We start from the raw sequence: 21,016 nt of genomic DNA on the forward strand, positions 1-21,016 counted from the left end.
TCTTTGATTGATGACTTACTTTCTTAGAATGGAACTTCAACAAAGTGCAGATCAGATTGTTATACATCAGTCAAAATATGCAAAAGATCTTTTGAAAAAGTTCTAAATGGAGTCTTGTAAGCTTATGCATACACCATTATCAACTGGAGATAAGCTTAGGAAGAATGATGAGACAACTGATGCTAGTGGTTTTGTCTATAGGAGTATGATTGGTTTTTTATTTTATATGTTTGCTACCAGACCGGAAATAATGTTCTCCACAGTTTGTTATCAAGGTTCATATAGTCTCCTAGTAAGATGCATTTTAAAGTTGCTAAGAGAATACTAAGGTACATAAAAGGCACTGTGAATTTTGGGCTCAGGTATTGTAAATTAGAGAATAGAGATCTTTAAAGGTACACTGATAGTGACTGGGCAAGGTCAATAGATGATTCGAAGAGTACAGGAGGATTTTGCTTTTTATTTAAGAGTGGAGTCTTCTCTTGGAACTCTAAAAAGTAGGACATAGTGACCCAATCATCAGTAGAGGCTGAATATATAGCCACTGTATTGGTGTAATTTCCAAACCAAAGATTATGTCATATAATAAAAAGCTATCTTAACTTAAAGGTTATATCACATAAAGTGACATAGTGTGACTATTGGATTGTAGGTCGATTTTCATATGAATGTTTATATCTTTTGGTAAAATAACATCCAAAGGTTATGAGACAAATTGAAAAAATATCATAGCTCCAAAGTTTAAATATGAAAAGTTATTATTTCAAATTATAACTCAAAGATTATGTTTTATAGAATAAATAGTTGTCCTTCTATAAAATGATTATTGAAACAATACCTTCATCCAAAGGTTGTGTCTTGCAAAACGTAAAGATCTCTTTTAGACAAAATGGTGTATTAATGAAAGGGTTGTGTCTTTGAAGAAGAGACAGTTGCAAGCTTATATAAAGGGCTTGTTATCAACTATTTTGACATATCAAATCAAAAACAAAACAAGAGCCGAAAATCAAGAGTAAGAAAAGTATTGTTTTCTCTTAACATAAACACTTAAGTTCCCATCAACTAAAAAAGCGTCCAAAGTTTTTATAATCTACTTACTGCAAAAAATAAGCTCTAAGGCTGAATAACTTTGCAAACCATCAGGTGTATATAGAGGTTTACTCTCGTAAAGTGCAAGACGAAGTTAAACATTGACTTTATTGTATCTCTAAGGCTATTCGTATTATTCCCTTTTACATACCGAGTGGTAGGAACAAAATAAGTCTTAAACATAATATCTATTGAAAGGTTTACCTTGAAGTCAATTTTGCCGGTTTCCTAAATTCCATCTAAACCCTATTTACTCCAACACATTGCTGCTACTGCAAACCACATTCAGTGGCTAAGGAAGATTTTGTCTGACTTGAGATTTAAACAAGAGAAAGGTACAGTGCTGAAAATTGTTATCAAGTCTGCCATTGCATTTGCTAAAAACCTTGTAGAGCGTGGTCGAACCAAGCACATCAAGGTTAAATACCATGCCCTACGAGATGCTGGGAAAGAGAATGAAGGTGAGTTGTAGTACCGTCCAACTGACAAGCAATTGGTTGACATCCTTACAAAAGGATTAAACAGAGATAAATTTGAATTTTTGAGATCGTGTTTGGGTTTTTATCAGATATTAAATCATGTGGGTGTGTTAAAAAGTTATCTAAGTCTGGTAGACTAAAGTAGCAATGTTTTCGTGGGAAAAAAGGTCACTTAAAGGTTGAAGAAAACAATCATGGACATGAAAAGGTCTTCGTATCAGCTTTACTAAATTGAGCTCTCCAAAACGGAAAATCTTTGTATGGTGTTTATTTTTGTCGTGTTTTATGTTTAGTGAAATATAATCACCTACTGTCATTTCAAGTGTCGAAGGCCTCCTGGTCGTTTTGAGGCTTTCTATGTAAGGATTAACAGCCACTTGGTTGTTACTCACTGAAGTCGTTATTGCGCAGAAAACTATACTGGTTTTCTGTGCTTAGCTATTTTGTTCCTGTTTTCTCGTGGTTGCTTTCCCAAGCTAAATCTAAGCTCGGGTAGTTTCTTATTTTAAAATGCTTGTATATCAGCATCATATGAAATGAATATTGGCCGCTTCCAGTTTTCACTAATTCATCACTTTCCCCTTCTTTGTTCTCTACCTCTGTTCTTCAAGTTTTAGATTTCTGGATATCTTTTCTTTGAAAACTCAACAATTCTTGAGTATCACTTGTACGAATTTTAATACGGGGAAGAATCCAGATGGAACTTAACAACTCTCTGTATGTCTTTCAAAAGTTAAAGATTGGAAGTTTAAATTGTTGTCCCTTGAATTTCCTGGTATGCAATCAAAAAAATTGTTTTCGATTACGATGAAAACACAGGTTTACGATGAAAAAAATGGGAGAATCAACAATTAGAATGGGACACTAAACTCGAGTACTCGACCCACTGAATCCACAAAAGACACATAATCGTTTCCAAGAAATCCAACTGATCGTCTTTTCCTATCTCTTGGTTCCCGATAGATTCCTTTACATTGTTGTTAAAAGGTATATGAACATATAGAAACACATGCATAAGTGTGCATGAATGAATGCACAGGAAGAGACATTTTAGTCGTTATTAATGTTGTTCGTTTTAAGCGACGGTGTTCCCAAGCTTCGACAGGAAAGGATGAGCATCAAAGAAACCGAATATGCGAAACAGAAAGAACATGCTCGGAGTAAACGAGGAATCTCGAATATTAACAACAGTGAGATTTGTCGTCTTCTTGATGGAGGCTACAGGAATCTCTCCGTCTTTAAATTCGACTGTGATCTCAGCAGATTTCATGTATGGAGATACGGCGTCTTCAGCTTCTTTGACGCTTTCTATAATTCTTATTCTTTTCTCCACTTGTTTCGCCATTTGGTCTCAGACTCTTTTGCCAACTTCAGCTCTAAGGTTAGATCCTTGCTGCTTCTAAACTTATTACCGCCTAGTGTCATATATTCATTTGTTGTTAGTTTCTGATTGAAACCTATATAATACATTTACTGAAGAACCAATGTGTTTGTTTTTGTTGGTGGGGTAGAATATATGTTCTTAAATTTGAGTTTGGAAAGAAAATGGAAGCGAAGGGTATAAGAAAGAAGAATGTAATATGCTTTGTGTTGGTAGGACGTCTACAAGGTTTGATTTTTTAGATTGTGGTTGTGGGGGTCATGTCATGGCATAACAGGGAGTGGTTCATACTGTGTTCGGAAATGTTCACGCCGGTGTGGAAAAGACGTCGTACTCTGCATTCTTTATAATTTGTAAGATTTTGTTTCCATACAAGTCTTTTATCTCACACATGGTTTTTTAGTCTGCCAAGACAGCCTCTTCTAGTTTTGCTATTGTTCTCAGGCTTTTTGCTCCCATTTGCTTCGTGTTACGTTTGCTGCACTAAGAAAAATGTCTTTCTGCATAGGCAGAAAATTGTGGTGTGACAACCACCATGCCAAACAACTTCAGATTTTTGGTGTTCAATTGGTTTTATCGAGCACTCTTCTTTTTTATTGCGATTCTTGCAAAACCAGGCTGCAGTATTTATTAAAGTAAATTCATTAATGTTCTAAATAGTTGCAGCGATGATGAAAGTAGCTAATTACTATGCAGTTTTATTGCATTTTGGATTTTCTTCATGATAAATTTGTATGATGCACATTTCTCCCGTCAGCTTCTTGCTAGAATTGTTATCTCAACTATATATGTTTGTCCTTCTGTTCATGTGTCGATTTTAGAGGTTATATAAGCCTTCTTTCTTAACCAGAATAGACAAGAAGATGCATAAGAGCATCCTTTTTGCACCCTCAAGTTCCATTTTTAAATTCAGGACTTTATTTGATTTATCCTTGTACTGTGGTTCTCTGCAGAAACTGGAAATTAACAATGTACGGAAGTTGGACAAGATTTTTTTCTTGAGTTCAACAGTCACTGCTGGTAGGAGGTCTAAACTTGTCAAAAATGGACCAAGGAAAATCAATAGAAGATCAATTCTCCAAGTTGCATCCATGCCTCCCTACAAACACAAGTATTGGGATCATAGGGGCTGGTCCTAGTGGCATATCTGCTGCCTATGCGCTAATCAAGCTTGGTTATAATAATGTAACCATATTAGAGAAGTATCATACAGTAGGTGGAATGTGTGAATCAGTTGAAATACAAGGTACTAAAATGAGTTTCTTCTTATTATTATTTAAATTTAATGCTCTGTATGTTAACTACTTGTGCCATATGTCATCATGCAGGAAAGATCTATGATTTAGGTGGCCAAGTTCTTGCTGCAAACAGCGCACCAGTCATCTTTCACTTGGCAAAAGAGATTGGGTCTGAACTCGAAGAAATGGACTCCCACAAGCTTGCCCATATAGACAGTTCTACAGGGAAGTATCAGGATATTAAAGTTGCGGATGATTATGTGTCCATGATCTCACTAACATTAGAACTTCAGGTTAGTTGCTACTTTCATTGTTTCCAGACTATTAAGTCGGGAGTTAGTTTAAGAATCCATTTTACTTTTCACAGGATAAAGCAAAGGCTTCGAATCGAATTGGTGTCAATGCTGTGAGCGACTTAGCTGCAGACTTAACCCCAACCTATCTCGAGGGTCATGGATTTAAATCTGTTCCAAAATCTGTAGCTTATGGATACACTGCTTCTGGTTATGGATTCGTTCAAGACATGCCTTATGCCTACGTCCACGAGTTCACAAGAACTTCAATGGCTGGAAAAATACGACGTTTTAAAGGTGGATACACAAGTTTTTGGGAGAAGATCAGTAAGTCTCTTCCAGTGAAAGTCATTTGTAACGCTGAAGTATTGGCAGTGAGACGAAATGCTCTTGGTGTCAGTATTGATGTTAAAAACGTTAATGGGGATTCTGAAGTTATGGAGTTCGATAAGTTGATCGTTTCAGGAGCCTTTCCTTTCAAGAATGGGAAAACATATAGATCACCACTTTCACATCCTGCAGGTTCGTCAACTTCTGTAAGCCTAGCTTCTTTTTCTTCTTTTCCTCCTTTCTCTTTTTTTCTCTTCTGCCCTGCCCACAAGAAGCTCAACCGAGTGTTTTTGCACAGAGAATGAAACTGGAGTAATGGATTTGAATGATCTTGAAAAGGAGCTGTTCAGTAAAGTAATGACAATTGACTACTACACCACTGCCTTGAAAATAAAAGGGCTAGAAGATATGCCTGTTGGTTTTTATTACTTTGGCGAATATATGGACGATCCCGCAACAATTGGACAACCTGTTGCAATGCAGAGATTTTTCGCTGATGCTGACATTTTCTTGTTCTGGTCATATGGCAACTCCCTTAATATACGAGGAGCAACTGTCTGTGAGCTTGCAATAAAGGCAGTTGAAACCATGGGAGGAGAAGTTGAGCAGGTGGTTCTACAACGACGATTTAAGTATTTCCCTCACGTTTCTAGTCAAGGTATGCTAAAGCAGCTGCTGCTAGACCATTGAACTATGCCAGATGGATGCTGATATTTTAATTTTACTACAGATATGAAGAATGGATTTTACGAGCGCATAGAGTCTGAACTTCAAGGTAAAAGGAATACTTACTACGTTGGTGGGCTTACGGCATTTGAGCTTACAGAGAGGAATTCTTCTTATGCAATGGCCCTAGTCTGCAAGCACTTTGCCAATAACAATTCTCCGCCAGTGCTTCCATATGTTAAGGTAATATACATAATTACATGCTTAAGGCGATCGATTTTTGACTGTGAAATTTATGTTCCGAATTGTTTGCTTAAAATCAAAGATCCAAACCAGAACTTGACTTATAATGTGATTTTTGCAGAGTTTATTTCCATTAAAATCAGATTGTGGGAATAGAAATCCCAAAGAATTAGGTGAAGACCCAGGAGTGCAATTTCCTGATCTGTCTACACTAGATGGCTATTTGAAGCACTGGGGAACTCATGAAGTTATTCAAAGCAAAACACTTTATACGTGGATTAACGAGGAAGGTGCAGCGTTCGGCCAAAGGACTTATGCAGAACTTCATGCTAATGCTTTCTCCATCGCTCACAAGATCTTGACAAGCAGAAAACCAGCCATCAAGCCCGGTGACAGGGTTCTATTAGTCTATGTTCCAGGTCTGGACTTCATTGATGCATTTTTTGGTTGCTTAAGAGCAAAGGTGCTACCAGTTCCAGTTCTTCCTCCAGATCCTCTACAAAGAGGCGGACAAGCACTTTTAAAGATTGAAAATATTGCCAAATCATGTGGCGCAGTGGCAATTTTATCAACTATTGTCTATCACTCAGCAGTTCGGGCTGGTATGGTGAAGAATCTACTCTCATTGACTGGAAAGAATGGAAAATCATCAGCTAACTGGCCTAATCTTCCTTGGTTGCACACGGATTCATGGATCAAGAACTTCAAGAAAGTACTTCTCAATGACATAGCTGATCAACCCGAACCTCAGCCAAATGACATATGCTTTTTGCAATTTACATCTGGGTCAACTGGTGATGCCAAAGGGGTCATGATTACTCACAGCGGGCTTATTCATAATGTGAAGTTGATGCGAAAGATATACAAGAGCACCTCAAAGACTGTATTAGTCAGTTGGCTTCCTCAATACCATGACATGGGCCTCATTGGGGGACTTTTTACTGCAATGGTTAGTGGTGGCTCGGCAATACTGTTTTCCCCAATGACGTTCATCAGAAACCCCCTCATGTGGCTTCAGATCATGAGCCAATACCAAGCAACTCACAGTGCTGGCCCCAATTTTGCTTTTGAGCTAGTGGTTCGAAGACTGGAGTTTGAGGATAAGGTTTGGAACTATGACCTTTCTTCCCTTATTTTCCTCATGGTTGCTGCTGAGCCAGTAAGACAGAGAACTCTGAGAAGATTTGTTGAGCTCACTCATCCATTTGGCCTTTCTCAAGAGGTGGTGGCTCCTGGCTATGGCTTGGCTGAAAATTGCGTCTTTGTCAGTTGTGCTTATGGAGAAGGGAAGCCCATCTTGGTTGATTGGCAGGGAAGAGTTTGTTGTGGTTATGTTGATCCAGATAATCAAGATGTTGAGATAAGAATAGTTGATCCAGAGACTGGTGTAGAGCTTGAAGAAGTTGGAAAAGAAGGAGAGATATGGATTAGTAGTCCAAGTGCTGGCATTGGTTATTGGGGTAGGGAAGAATATAGCCACCAAACTTTTAGAAATGAGCTAAAAAATCGCACTGGAAGAAAATACACTAGAACTGGAGACTTGGGACGAATCATTGATGGAAAATTGTGCATCACCGGAAGAATCAAGGATATAATAATTGTAGCAGGAAGGAATATTTACTCAGCAGATGTAGAAAAGACGATTGAGAGCTCATCTGAACTTTTACGGCCTGGTTGTTGTGCTGTCATTGGTGTTCCAGAGGAAGTCCTATCGGAGAAAGGAATTTCAGTTCCAGATGGTTCTGACAATGTTGGCCTTGTCGTAATTGCAGAAGTTAGAGATGGAAAACCTGTTGATAAGGACATCATTGAACAAATTAAAACACGTGTTACAGAAGAACACGGTGTTAATGTTGCTGCCATCAAACTGATCAAGCCAAAGACCATCAGTAAAACAACATCCGGAAAGATCAAGAGATTTGAATGCCTCAAACAATTTACTGAGGGATCTTTGAACATTGTCCAAGAACCAACCTTTTCAAAGAGAACTTTGGTCCGATCATTCACTACTGGGACTTGTAAAGAAGGAAGAACACCTCGTCAACTTTTGAGTTCTCCTTTACCAAGTCCAAGATTGAGAAATAAGGACATTGTAGAATTCCTGAAAGGCCTAATCTCTGAGCTAACCGGGATCCCCACCAAGAATATTTCTGCTACTGAAAGCCTTGCCTCGTATGGAATTGATTCAATTGGTGTTGTCAGAGCAGCTCAAAAGCTTTCAGATTATCTAGGCGTGCCAGTTGGAGCAGTAGATATCTTCACTGCAACCTGCATTGTGGACTTGGCAAACTTCTCAGAGAATCTCATAGCAAAGTCTAAACCTGAACTTATGACAACTTCATCCCTTCTTCCTGAACCTGATCTCGATTCTGATGAGTATCTGGTGGAAGTATCGATATACCGCCAAGTGGGTTTCTGGTGTCTACAATTTCTGGCTCTAATCGTCGTGTCTATCATGTTGAGTGTGCCTGCATATTTATCAGTTTCTGCATTCATGACTTTCACCTCCGTGAGCCACACAACAACAGGCGGAATACACTGGTCGACCTATTTGATATATTTGGCCATTGCACCACTTGTTTGGATCCTCTGCATGGCTTTAACTTGCGTATGCATTGCTGTCTTTGGAAATCCATTCTTGAGACCAAACTATGCACTCAGTCATGACATTTCCATTTGGTCAATTGATTTTGTTAAGTGGTGGGCACTTTACAAGGTCCAACAAATATCTTCAAAAGTATTTGCAGAGCATTTGAGAGGAACGGTATTCTTAAATTACTGGTTTGAGATGCTTGGAGCAAGAATTGGGTCGTCGGTTTTGCTAGATACTGTAGACATTACGGACCCATCTTTAGTTTCAATTGGAGATGGAGCTGTGGTTGCAGAAGGGGCACTAATTCAAAGCCATGAGGTGAAGAATGGAATACTAAGCTTCCACTCCATTAGAATTGGCCGAAATTCAACAATTGGGCCATATACAGTGATCCAAAAGGGAAGTGTATTGGGAGTAGGAGCTGAAATATTGCCCCTACAGAAGAGTGAAGGAGGCACACCCATAATCAGATCAGCCAAGGCTAACAATGCCCAAAAAGTAAGTACTTAGCACTTTCAAATCTCCAGGTTTTATGGTTCAAAAGTAGCAAATAACATAGCTGATCAAGACATGTATAAAGTCACCATAACTGCAAAGAAAAATTATTGCATTAACTAAGCAGTTAGGATTTCTTTCATTTGATTCTAGTTTTAAGGTTGCAACTTTCATCATTGATAATATGAATATGGCGCAATTGTGTTTCTTAATAAATATTTATATAAGAAATATAGTATCTTGCACATATCTTTTGCTATTACACATGCTACTTCCTCAAAGGCAACATGATCTTCCCGAAGTTTCTTAAATCACTAAAACTAAACCGGCATGCACACAAAGAAGGGAGAACTGGAGATGGGTGCTTGAAGGGATGGGTGGAAAAAATTGGACTAGCTTAAATCTTAGACTCAACACATAGAGCTTGGACAAAGTGTCCGCTGTTAGCAAACAACTTTCTACAAACTTAGCATCTTAGTAAACTGATGTAATTAATTGGAATTTCTTATGGAAGATTTTTTTTTTTTTTTAAGATTCTTATAGAAGATATTGTTAAGTTAATAATGCAATTCTTTGATTACTTGAATAATAAAAGTTAGGGCCTTTAGTCTCAAATACAATCCGTACTAATGATCAAGCTTATAGTGCTTAATTCTACTAGTATCATTAAGAAAATGTCATATAGGATTTCATGTATATGAACTCTTCTCTTTCTTCTTCTCCCTTTCTTTTTAATGAGATAAGTTGGAAATTGATCATTTATTGTCTTTTCTACCATGGTTTCAGAGCACAGTGCTATCAAATGCTACTCCAAATAAGACCATGTCCCACTTCATGGGCATCTACTTGGTGGGTTTCCTTAGCGGTTTCTCAGCAGCTATTCTCTATTTCCTATGCGTTTGGCTCTCCAAAACTCCTCCTTCTGCTGAACACTTTGCATTTGTTTGCATATCTGGAGCCTTACATTGGATTCCTTTAACGGTTATTGCATACGTTACCATGTTTGCTAGCATCACATTGAATCCAGCAAGCTTTGCCATCTCAGTTGCCGTTGCTTACTTAGCTCATGGCATAATACTCAGTTTCCTTACATGCGCTTTAACCCATCTTCTTACTGAGAGACAACAGTCAAAGCAATCTCATGTCAAGGTATTCCTTGGACACCGAATTACCATTGCTTGCCACCTCAGATTTGCCAAACTTCTTTCTGGAACAGAAGCTTTTTGTATGTACTTAAGGCTTTTGGGTGCCAAGGTTGGGCAACATTGTTCAATCAGAGCTATCAATCCAATTTCAGATCCAGAGCTGGTCAAAATCGGGGATGGTGTTCATCTTGGTGACTTTAGCAGAATCATTACAGGATTCTATACATGCAATGGTTTTATTCGCAAGAAAGTTGAGGTGCAAGATAATTCAGTTGTCGGGAGTCAAAGCCTAATCCTCCCTGGCTCTTTAGTTGAAAAGGATGTAATTCTTGGTGCACTTTCAGTGGCTCCAGAAAACTCAGTTCTACAAAGAGGTGGTGTTTATGTTGGATCTCAAACTCCGACCATGGTCAAGAACACCAAGCATGCTTTGGATGACCGGATAGAAGAAATGGACATGAAATATAAGAAAATAGTAGGAAATCTGGCGGCAAGTTTAGCTTCTACTACTTTGAAGGTTAAATCAAGATATTTTCATCGAATTGGTGTTGGAGGGAATGGCTATTTGAAAGTATATGATAAGATAGAAGGCTTTCCAGATCACAAGATTTTGCACCCTGGAAAATGCTACGGTGTCGTAGTTAGACATAGCAATAGCTTGAGTGCTGATGATGATGCAAGAATAGATGCTCGCGGTGCTGCAGTGAGAATACTTGCAGAGAATAACACCCCACTCCTTGACTTAACACTTAAAACTGGCAAGGCGTTTTATGCTCGCACAATATCGGATTTTGCAACATGGCTTGTGTGTGGGCTTGCTGCAAGAGAAGAGCATGTAAAGCGAGTCCCACATGTCCGTAATGCAGTGTGGATGTCCCTTTGCCAAGCTAACTCATATACAGAGTTGCATTATTACTCAAATTTTGTTAGGCTTCTTCGATTCGCAGATGGAGAGGAATCGTATGTGAAATTCAAGTTGAGACCTTATGATGAAAGTATCAGTGAGGATGCTGGGAAGGTGGAACCTACTGGGATTCTCCCACCAGAAACAGGTGCCATTCCAAGGGATGATAAAGATACCCGCCCCCTACTTTTCCTGGCTGAAGATTTCCAGCACCGCATAAGTTCTGGTGGTGTTCGCTACATCTTCCAATTACAAGTCCGGCCAGTTCCACAAGATGAAGCCACACGTGACATTGCACTTGACTGCACTAAACCATGGGATGAGACTGAGTTCCCTTATATCAATGTTGGTGAGATTTATATTGAACAAAATCTCACCAAGGAAGAAGCAGAAGCACTAGAGTTTAATCCTTTTCTCAGATGCCATGAGGTTGATGTCATCCGGGCTTCAACATCCTCTCAGAGTGCTTCTATTGATCATGGTCGCTCTCTTATCTATGAGATTTGCCAACGCTTGCGAAATAAGGAACCACTTCCGGAGGCCTGGAAGATCTTTCTTGAGCAATCTGATGTAAAAGTAGACCTTTCAGGCTGTCCAATGGCAGCAGCATTGGAGAAAAAAGAAACAGGGAAAGTGACCTTGGAAAGAACGTGGTATCAAACCTCGTGGGCAATTTTTGCTCAACCATTACTACAAACTGTGCTCCCTTATTTCCTCTTGGGATTAGCAGTTTTTGCACCTTTAAGTTCTGTTCTTTACATGAAGGAGTCAAAGAAATTCCCCCTACATTGGTTGCTTCCGTTGCTTTGGGTTTCTTCCGGACTTATAGCTGCATTAACTTGTGTTGTGGCCAAATGGATTCTTGTGGGAAAGAAGAATGAAGGTGAAACAGTACAGATTTGGAGCAAAGGGGTCTTCATGGACACCATCTGGCAAGCTTTTAGAACACTAGTGGGGGAATATTTCATGGAAATGACTAGTGGATCTATTTTGTTCGTGCTATGGATGAAGTTAATGGGTTCAGATATAGAACTGGACCAAGGGGTGTATGTGGATAGCATGGGAGCTTCACTGAATCCTGAAATGGTGGAGATTGAGAGAGGAGGATGTGTAGGAAGGGAAGCTCACTTGTTTGGACACATATATGAAGGAGAAGGCGGGAAAGTTAAGTTTGGGAAAATCAGAATTGGAGAAGGCGGGTTTATAGGAAGTCGAGCAGTGGTCATGCCTGGGGTAAGGGTGGAGAGTGGAGGGAGTCTATGTTCTCTTTCCCTTGCCATGAAAGAAGAGATCATTAAGTCAAGGTAAAGGGTTCTTAATGCTTCGCTACTTGTCACTTGTTTTGTGAAAGAAGTAATATACCTTCTCAGCTTATAATATTATGCAAACTTGCTGGTCTTATCAATAAATCACCAGCTTTTATAGAAATTTAGGAAGATAATTTATAGGTGAAATAATCTTTCTGTCTCGAGCTCTTGATCTCTTCTGTACAAATCAGAGAGCGAAACAGTTCTGCTTTTAAAAGCCTAATGCGATTACTTCGTACAATACATTTGCAGATATATAAGAACGAATATTCTCCATGTACCACCAAGTTTTGAGATAAATAGATATTTTCATTCTCAGAACAAAGGTCGCATGTTGTAATTTATATCCTCTTCCCTCACTAAATGGAGCAATTTTCTAGTTCTAGCTTCAGATAACTTCGTAGAACAATTAATTTCATTTACAGCTGCCTTGGCACCAAATCAAAATGACTTGAGGACAACATTCTTCAACGTCTTGATATAGATGCACGTCAAAATTTTTTCATTGACACATAAATTTATAAATTTTACTTTTTGATAAATTTAACACATTATAAATTAAATCAGAAATTTTAATGGAGAAAGAAAATTTGAGAATGAAAAAGTGAAGTTAAAACAACACGCAAGTATCTAAACCAATAAAAAAAAAATGAAATGTGGATCCCATAACTACTATTATAGCACATACAAAGTACCATTTCTTACCCACTCATAATCAATGAACATGGTCTCTTTTAAACCACCACATTTTCTATATAAACTTGTAACACTAAAAACGGTACCGCATGGGTTAATGAATCACATAACCCACTTATACGTGATTATCTCTCTTCTTGCAACAAGGGACCGCCTGCGAACAACAATGAAAAACATCTGAATGTCTAGACAGAGTTCATTTTTTAACACACCACCTTGAGTTCTGTCTTGCACAAACCCAACTTTGATCTGAAAGTAAGAAATTTATCTTTGCCTAATCCTTTAATGCAGATATCTGCAACCTGTTCATCTGTATTGCAATATTTTACACTGATTTCTTCATTCTTTATAGCATCTCTCATTGCATGATATCTGACTTTGATATGCTTGGTACGACCACGTTGTACTGCGTTCTTGGCAATGGCTGTTGCGAATTGGTTGTCAAGCCAAATTGTTGTCTCACAAACTTGTTTAAAGCTCAAGTAATTTAGAATTTTTCTTAGCCAAAGTGCAGGTTGGCAATAGAGGCAACAACCACATATTCGGCTTCAACAAAAGATTGAGCCATTGTTTCCTGTTTTTTTGAATTCCATGCAAATACAGCACTTCCAAGCAAAAAACAAAAACTTGTGGTGTTGTTGGCATCAAATGAACAATTGACCTAGTCACTATCACAAAATCTCATAAGTTCTCCACTTTTTTTTATGGATATACTTGAGTCCACATTTTATAGTTCCTTTGATGTATCGTAGGACTCATTTTGCTACCATCATATGAGTCTTAGAAGGATTTTGCATGTATCTTAACAAAACACTTGTTGCATGCATTATGTCAAATCTAGATGTTGTTAAATATAGTAGACAACCCACCAAACTTCTATACGAAGACATGTTTGTAGCTGGAGCATCATCTTCTCTATACAGTTTATTTTCAAAAGCCATAGGGGTCTCAACTAGTTTACATAGTAAACCTTTTGAGAAGTTTCTAAGCATATTTGCTTTGGTGAAGACAAATATATTAAGGTTCTTTTATGATTTCAAGACCCAAGAAGTAATGCATTTTTCCTAGATCAATCATATCAAATTCTTGTTTCATTTGGATCTTGAAATTTTTCAACTCAAAATTGTTAGGTCTTGTCACCAAAATATTATCAACATAAGGGGAAATTATTAGACTTACTTGGTCATGTGAGCTCTTGACATGTAAAGTTGGTTCATTAAGTTGCGTCTGAATCCTTTCTTAAGCAAGTAGCCGTCAATTCGTTCATACCAAGCTCTTAGAGCCGGTTTTAAGCCATACAAGTCCTTAATGAGTTTACAAACTTTGTCTTCATTTCCTACTCCATAAACTCCTCTGGTTGCTCAATATAAGCTTTTTCCTCAATCAAGACATTAAGAAAAGTAGACTTTACATCCAAGTGCCATATAAACCATTTTTCTTTTGTAGCCAAAGCACATAATAATAGAATCATATCATGCTGAGTTACTGCTGTGAAAATCTTGATGAAATTTGTCCCGTACGCTTATGAATAGTCTTTGGCTACAAGTCTAGCCTTGAGCTTATTCATTGAACCATTTGCATTTAGCTTGGTTCAATATACTCACTTGACACCTATGGTTCTTTTATTTTCTAATTTGTCAACTAATACCCAAGTGCCATTTTTCTTGATTGCATCCATTTCGACAAGCATTGCTTCTTGCCAAGCTTTGCTTTTTGTTGCATCAAAATAAGTAGTGGGTTCTACAATGGACATGTTGCACTTTTCATAAAATTCTTGCGAGCTTCTCGTCCCTCTTACAACATAATCATCATCGCCTTCTTCATCAGTCTCTTTGGTATTCTCACCTTCATCATTACTTGTACTTTAAAGACCTTTAACTTGATTAGTCTTCTATTCCCATCTCATGTCTTCTTCAAACTTTACATCTCTTGACAAAAATACCTTACTTGTGTGCACATTGTAAAACCGATAATCTTTAGAGGCGTTACTAAAATCCAAATAAAAAGCAACCTCATATTTTATGTCAAGCTTTGTACATCTTTTATTAGGAAATTTTACATAGCAAGGACATCCAAATACATGCAGATGAAAGATTGAAGGTTTAGGTCCATGTTATGCTTCCAATAGGCTCTTCATGTTTAATGCTTTTGTTGGCAAATTATTGAGCAATTAAGCCGCAACATTTGCGCCTTCTACCTAAAAGGTTTTAGGCATTTTTTTCTCTTGAAAAAGACATATAGCCATTTCAATCAAGGTTTTGTTTCTCCTCTCACAAATCCCATTTTGTTGGGGATTGTCTAGTATAGTGGTAAAGTGTTTGATGCCATTTGTATTCAAATAATTTTTAAATTCATTTTGAGTTAAACTCACCCACATTATCTAATCTGATGGCTTTTATGTTGCAGTTCACTTCATTTTCTACCAGGACTTTAAACCTCTTAAACCTGTCAAACTCATCAGCTTTTCTTTTTAGAAAACTAACCCAGTTGTACCTTATAAAATCATCAATAACCAGTAGGTAATAGAAATTTTCATTGAGAGATATGACTGTCATGGGGCTCCCACTTCTACATGAAGGAGTTGCAACTTGCTATGGGTACCTGAATTACTCTATTTTGGGAATGGTGTCCTTGTTTGTTTGCCAAGTTGACATGTCTTGCAAACTTTTTCTAGTTTTATGGTTTTTAGCAACACATCAATCACGTTTGGCGTGTCCATGTGACTTAATGAGTCACGGTTCACATGGTGTAATCTTTTATGCCACAATTCAGTGTCAGATAAAATGTATTTGTATGCTTGTTGTCTTATTTTAATCCAATTCAAGGGAAAGCATCTATTATGCATTCTAATGTCAACAATTTACTTCCATTTGCATCAAATATCTTGCAACATCAGTCTTTAAACTTTAAAATATAATTACTTTCAACCAATTGGCTCATGTTAAGAAGGTTTTAGCTTACCTCTAGTGCATACATGACCTTTGCAATTAAATTAATACCATTCACACTTTGCACTCCCACAATTCCAATACCTTCAATTTTTAAGCAATCAACATTTCCTATCTCAACCTGTGACTTATCTTGTCCATATTAAAAAAATTCTCATTTCTCCCTATTCAATGATTGGAGCAAGCACTATCAATGAGCCAAGTATTTGCTCTGTTTAGTTTATCAGGTTTCCTCACCATGAACAAGAGTCTATTTTCTTCTTTGTGTTGTTCCATCATCGTTGCTTTCTATTCATTATGCGTGTCTTTTTGCTTGCAAACTTTTTACATGTGACCCATTTGGTTGCATGATCTGCACTTAACATTAGGTCCAAATCAACAGAATTTTTTTGAATGATTTTTCCTTTTACAGTAAAGACAAGGAGGAAACTTTGCTTTGCCTTTTCCTTGTCTTCCATTAGTGCCCTTCTTTTCTTTATTTTTTCTGTCATAATCATTTTTCTTTAAATGACTACTACTGATGCCTTTCTCTTTTGCTCAACAATCAATACTCTTTCAATGGAATTTTCTTGTTTTAGAGCTCTTCATTGCTATTAAGCTTGAAGAGCATTAATCAACTTAGTTACTAAAATTTGTGAGATATCTTTAGAGTCTTCTAGAAAAGAAATTTTAGCTTCAAATTTCTCTGGCAAGCTCACAAGAATTTTATAAACTGTCCTTTTTTAGTCAAGTTTTCTCCTAACAATCTTAGTTGGTTAACAAGTTTCATAATTTTATTTGTATAATCTTTAACACTTTATCCTCTTTCAATCTTAATATTTCAAATACTTTAAGCAGATTAAAAATTTGAATTTGTCTAGTCTTGTCACTTCTATGAAATTCCTTATTCAATTTGTCCCAAGCTTTTTTAGTTGTCTCACAAGTCATTATTCTAGTGAAAATTGTGTCAAACATAGTAGGGTGAATACATGATAATGCTTCAAATCTTTTACAAACTTCTTCACTATGCTATTTTAATTGAGCTTTGGTTGGGTTTGGTTATCTTAATTCCAAGAGTTCACCTCTTATCGAAATAATATCTTAGAGATCAAAAGCCTTAAGATAGGCTTTTGTTTTTACCATCCAAATTTAATAATTTTCACTTGAGAATATTGGAAGTGCAGCTGCATTAAAATTTGAGGATGCCGCGAAGAGCTTTTGGTTGGTAATACTATCTAAAAGGTTGAATATTTATTTGATATTTTTTTATTTTAAAATATTGGTCCTTTAACATCATTAAGGGCTCTAATAGCATGATAAATTTTACTTTTTGATAAATTTAACGAGTTAAAAAATGAATCAAAAATTTTGATGGAGAGAGAAAATATGAGAATGAAAAGTAAAGATAAAGAACAACACATAGATACCAATGTTAATGAGAAATCTATCTTTTTAAAGGCAACAATTGGTTATCATATGATTAAAAAGAGAAAACTGTTGGATAAAACAAATTAACAATTGAAAGCAATAAAAAAAATGAAACATGGACCCCATAATTACTACAATGGGAAATACAAAATACACCTTTTTGACCCAAACATAATCAATGAATGGAGCCTCTTTTAAAGAGCCTCATTTTCTATATAAACTTGTAACATTAAAAAAGTGTTGCATGGGTTAATGAATCAGATGACTCACTTACTAGTGATTATCTTTCTCTTTGCAACAAGCGACTACCTAGTGCGAACAATAACAAAAAAGATCTCCATATCTAGACAGAACTCAATTTTTAACAGAAATAGGTTAGTTAAGTGCAAATTTGAAGATCATATGGTAGCTGATCATATGCATTGGAAAAGCTCATCAAAGATTTTCCTACAATATTTAACGTGGATCAATGGACAATTGTCTTCAATGGAATCTGTTTTGATTCTATAATTGAATAAGCACACCAGCAAAGCAAACTAGTTCATGATGCATAATTTTGGGAAATTATGTTTTAGATTAGAGGAAATTGTGAGAAATAACCTTCCTCATAAGTCCAATTCAAAAATATCATTTTTTATAATTTTAACTATTTTTGGTCAATTTTTTGCATGACTTGACAATAATACCCCTTAAACAATTTTAGACAAATTAAAATGGTTTCAGTTTTCTCTCTTCTGCCATCCAGATAAAAATTTTAAAATTAAATCTCGATTTCTCTCTCTACTCAAATATGTCTATCTCGTCATCCAATTCGCAGAGATGACATCAAGCTCTTTTTTATTTTGTTTTATTTTTTTGGATGGCGGATCTTGGGGTTCTTAAGGGCTATAAACAGCAATTTTGCTCTTTACAAGCAATAATTTTGCTCAAGAAGAAAGAACAGCTAAAGCATGTTTGATGGGTTTTATGGTGGTTCACGGTTTTGTTGTGTTTGGGATTGAGATAATTGTTAAGCATGTTTGCTAGGGATTTTGATTTTTTTTATGGGATTTTAAGTTGAAATTGTTCAGAGAATGTTTTGTAAATAGGGTATATTTTATTTTTGTATAAGGGGAGTAAGCAAGGCCTTCCAATAGGGATATATTTTCTCTTGCTTTAAAGGGTTATGGAGTTTTGTAACCTATCTTTTATGAAATGCACAATTTCATGGCTTAGCAAAAACAAAAGTATGTGTTTTAGGTTCTTGAGTTTATTGGTTTATTTATAGAACCTCAAAATTGAGTTTACTAATTTTTAAGTATTGCATGATTTAATCACTGTATGACTAGTTTTTAGGCATTACGTGATTGGTTTTAGGCATTACGTGACTAGTTTTTAGACATTACATGATTGATTTTTAAGCAATGCCTAAGTCATACAATGCCTTATTAACTAGTCACTCAATGTCTTATTAACAAGTCACGCAATACCTATCAATTAGTCACGCAAGGCCTTATCAGAAACTAGTTACGTAATACCTTACTAACAAGTCACGCAATGCCTATTAACTAGTTACGCAATGCCTTATTAAAAACTAGTCATGCAATGCCTTATCAAAAACTAATCACGCAATGCCCAAAGTTAGTCACGCAATGCCTATCAACTAATCACGCAATGCCTTATCAGAAACTAGTCACGCAATACCTTATCAAAAACTAGTCACGCAATGCCTATCAACTAGTCACGCAATGCCTTATCAGAAACTAATCACGCAATAACTTATCAAAAATTAGTCACGCAATGCCCAAAGTCAGTCACGCAATACCCAAAGTTAGTCACGCAATGCCTAAAAACTAGTCATGTAATTCTTAAAAATCACCAAAACTACTGAATTCTATTTAATAAGATCAACAATTTTAAACGATACACCATATTCTATTTAACAACATAATTAACAAATATGAATGCTCAAAATGTTCAAAAGTTTTTCTTCATATATCAAAAATCATTCTAAAATGCTTAAAAATGCTCAAACGCTCACAGGTTTTCTTCGTGTATCAAAAACTATTCCAAAATGCTCAAAATACTTAAACATTTTTCTTTCTGGTAAGGAATACTTTAGAGATGAATAGTTTAGTGAGGAAAGCTAAAATAATATGTGTCAGTTTGAGGAGCAAATCTAAACATACTTGACCCGTTAATAGGTTTCGGGTTGAAACGCGGAGTCAAATAAATAGGTCGATTTCATTAAGGGTAATTTTATCTAAATTTTAATTCTCTTAGCTAAAAACAGTTAAAATTATAAAGAGATCTATTGTCAAAAACACGTTATGCATAAGGCCCATTTAAAAAAAGAACCCTTTAGATTATATCACATAGAATTAGCCTGTTCTTCCCTCCTTGGGAGGCCATGAACTTTATTCATGATGCAGCAAACTTAAGAAGCTCAAGTGCTAAAAAGATGTAATTCAAGTGAGACTTCCCAAAATTCATTGCGTGAGATTCAGTAGTAAATACAAATGATGGCAACGATGGAGTTGGTTTGCACTTCCTATTTTCAGATGGGAAAAGACTAGACAAAATCAATAATGACTTGCATCCAAGAAAGGATTAAGCCCTAAAACAAAGCAGTGTCTAATTTGCCTTCGCTTTTCAACAAAATTATGGTTATCATTGGAGGGAGGGAGAGAGGTAGTAAATGAATCAATTCGTTTGAATCATTTTGAATTTAGAACAATTATTGTTAGACAAGAGTGACAAATAGATTAATTCGATTGAATCATTTTGAGTTTATCGTTAAAGAGAGATAACAAATGAAATGATTCGATTGAATCATTTTGAATTTAAGTTATACTTTGAATTGAAATCATTGTGAATTCAAGTTAGAATGAAACTAATGATTGAATTTCATAATTTTAATGCTAAATTCAAATTCTTACAAGAATTCCGCTTTTGTTGGAGTAATTTTGAATTCAAAAAGTTCCATTCTCAATCTTTTGATCAATTCAAATTTGATTTGTTTGAGTCCAAAAGTTTTCAAATGAGTTTTCTTTGCCACCTCTAGGTATCATATATATACTACGATTAGCATTTGTCTTTTTCATTGACACGTTTGGTTCAACAAATGTAACAACTATTTTGTAAAAATAAAAAAAATTAAAATTAAAATAAAACAATCATTATATAATTTGATTAATTAAATGAAATTGTTATTCTGACACTATTTCAATATTTAGTTATCAATAATAACATTGAAATAATAAAAGATTAAGTGATAAGATGATAATGATACCTTTATTACAATTTAATAAAATTTTGGGAGTGTTTGAAACTCATTTTCTTTTGGCAATATGTTATTATTAAATTACGATTTAATAATAGTATAATATTTTATCATTAACATATTAATAATTTTTATTAAAATATTAATTTACTGTTAAAATATTAAAAATGTAGTATTACAATATTATGTATGCTTTTTACTTTAATTTATTATTATTTTTTCTTTATTTTCAACTTTCCTTTTTTAATTTTTTTAATTTCTTTTCCCATTAAATTTTTTCCCTTTTCTCATTTTTCATTTTTTTTCTGTTAATATCTTTTTTATTAAAATTTTATGAAAATATAATAAATTTAAAAATTTATTATTCCAATAATAATTTTACAGTATAAGCAGGGTTGCCCATAACTATTTAAACTCCATTTCATAAAGCTTGAAATAACTAATACCCTGGGAGGTTAATATTAGTTATTCCTTGCTTTAAAGAACTGTCTATTCCTTGATTCAAAAATGAACCAAAAGGTAATATAAAAGGCCAAAGAA

The 21,016-nt window shown here is 35.7% G+C and overlaps 2 protein-coding genes across 2 annotated transcripts; both read left to right on the top strand.

The window, feature by feature from the left end:
• Positions 3,994–8,822, top strand: LOC18589741. Its single transcript, XM_018126878.1, has 6 exons — positions 3,994–4,195; positions 4,278–4,480; positions 4,555–5,002; positions 5,109–5,468; positions 5,541–5,719; positions 5,841–8,822. Exons 1-6 carry the CDS (start codon positions 3,994–3,996, stop codon positions 8,820–8,822), a joined length of 4,374 nt encoding a protein of 1,457 aa, XP_017982367.1.
• LOC108663428 lies at positions 9,600–12,446 on the top strand. Its single transcript, XM_018127135.1, has one exon. It carries the CDS (start codon positions 9,630–9,632, stop codon positions 12,162–12,164), a length of 2,535 nt encoding a protein of 844 aa, XP_017982624.1. The 5' UTR covers positions 9,600–9,629; the 3' UTR covers positions 12,165–12,446.

This window comes from Theobroma cacao, chromosome 9, assembly GCF_000208745.1.
Source record: "Theobroma cacao cultivar B97-61/B2 chromosome 9, Criollo_cocoa_genome_V2, whole genome shotgun sequence".
Lineage (NCBI taxonomy): Eukaryota > Viridiplantae > Streptophyta > Magnoliopsida > Malvales > Malvaceae > Theobroma > Theobroma cacao.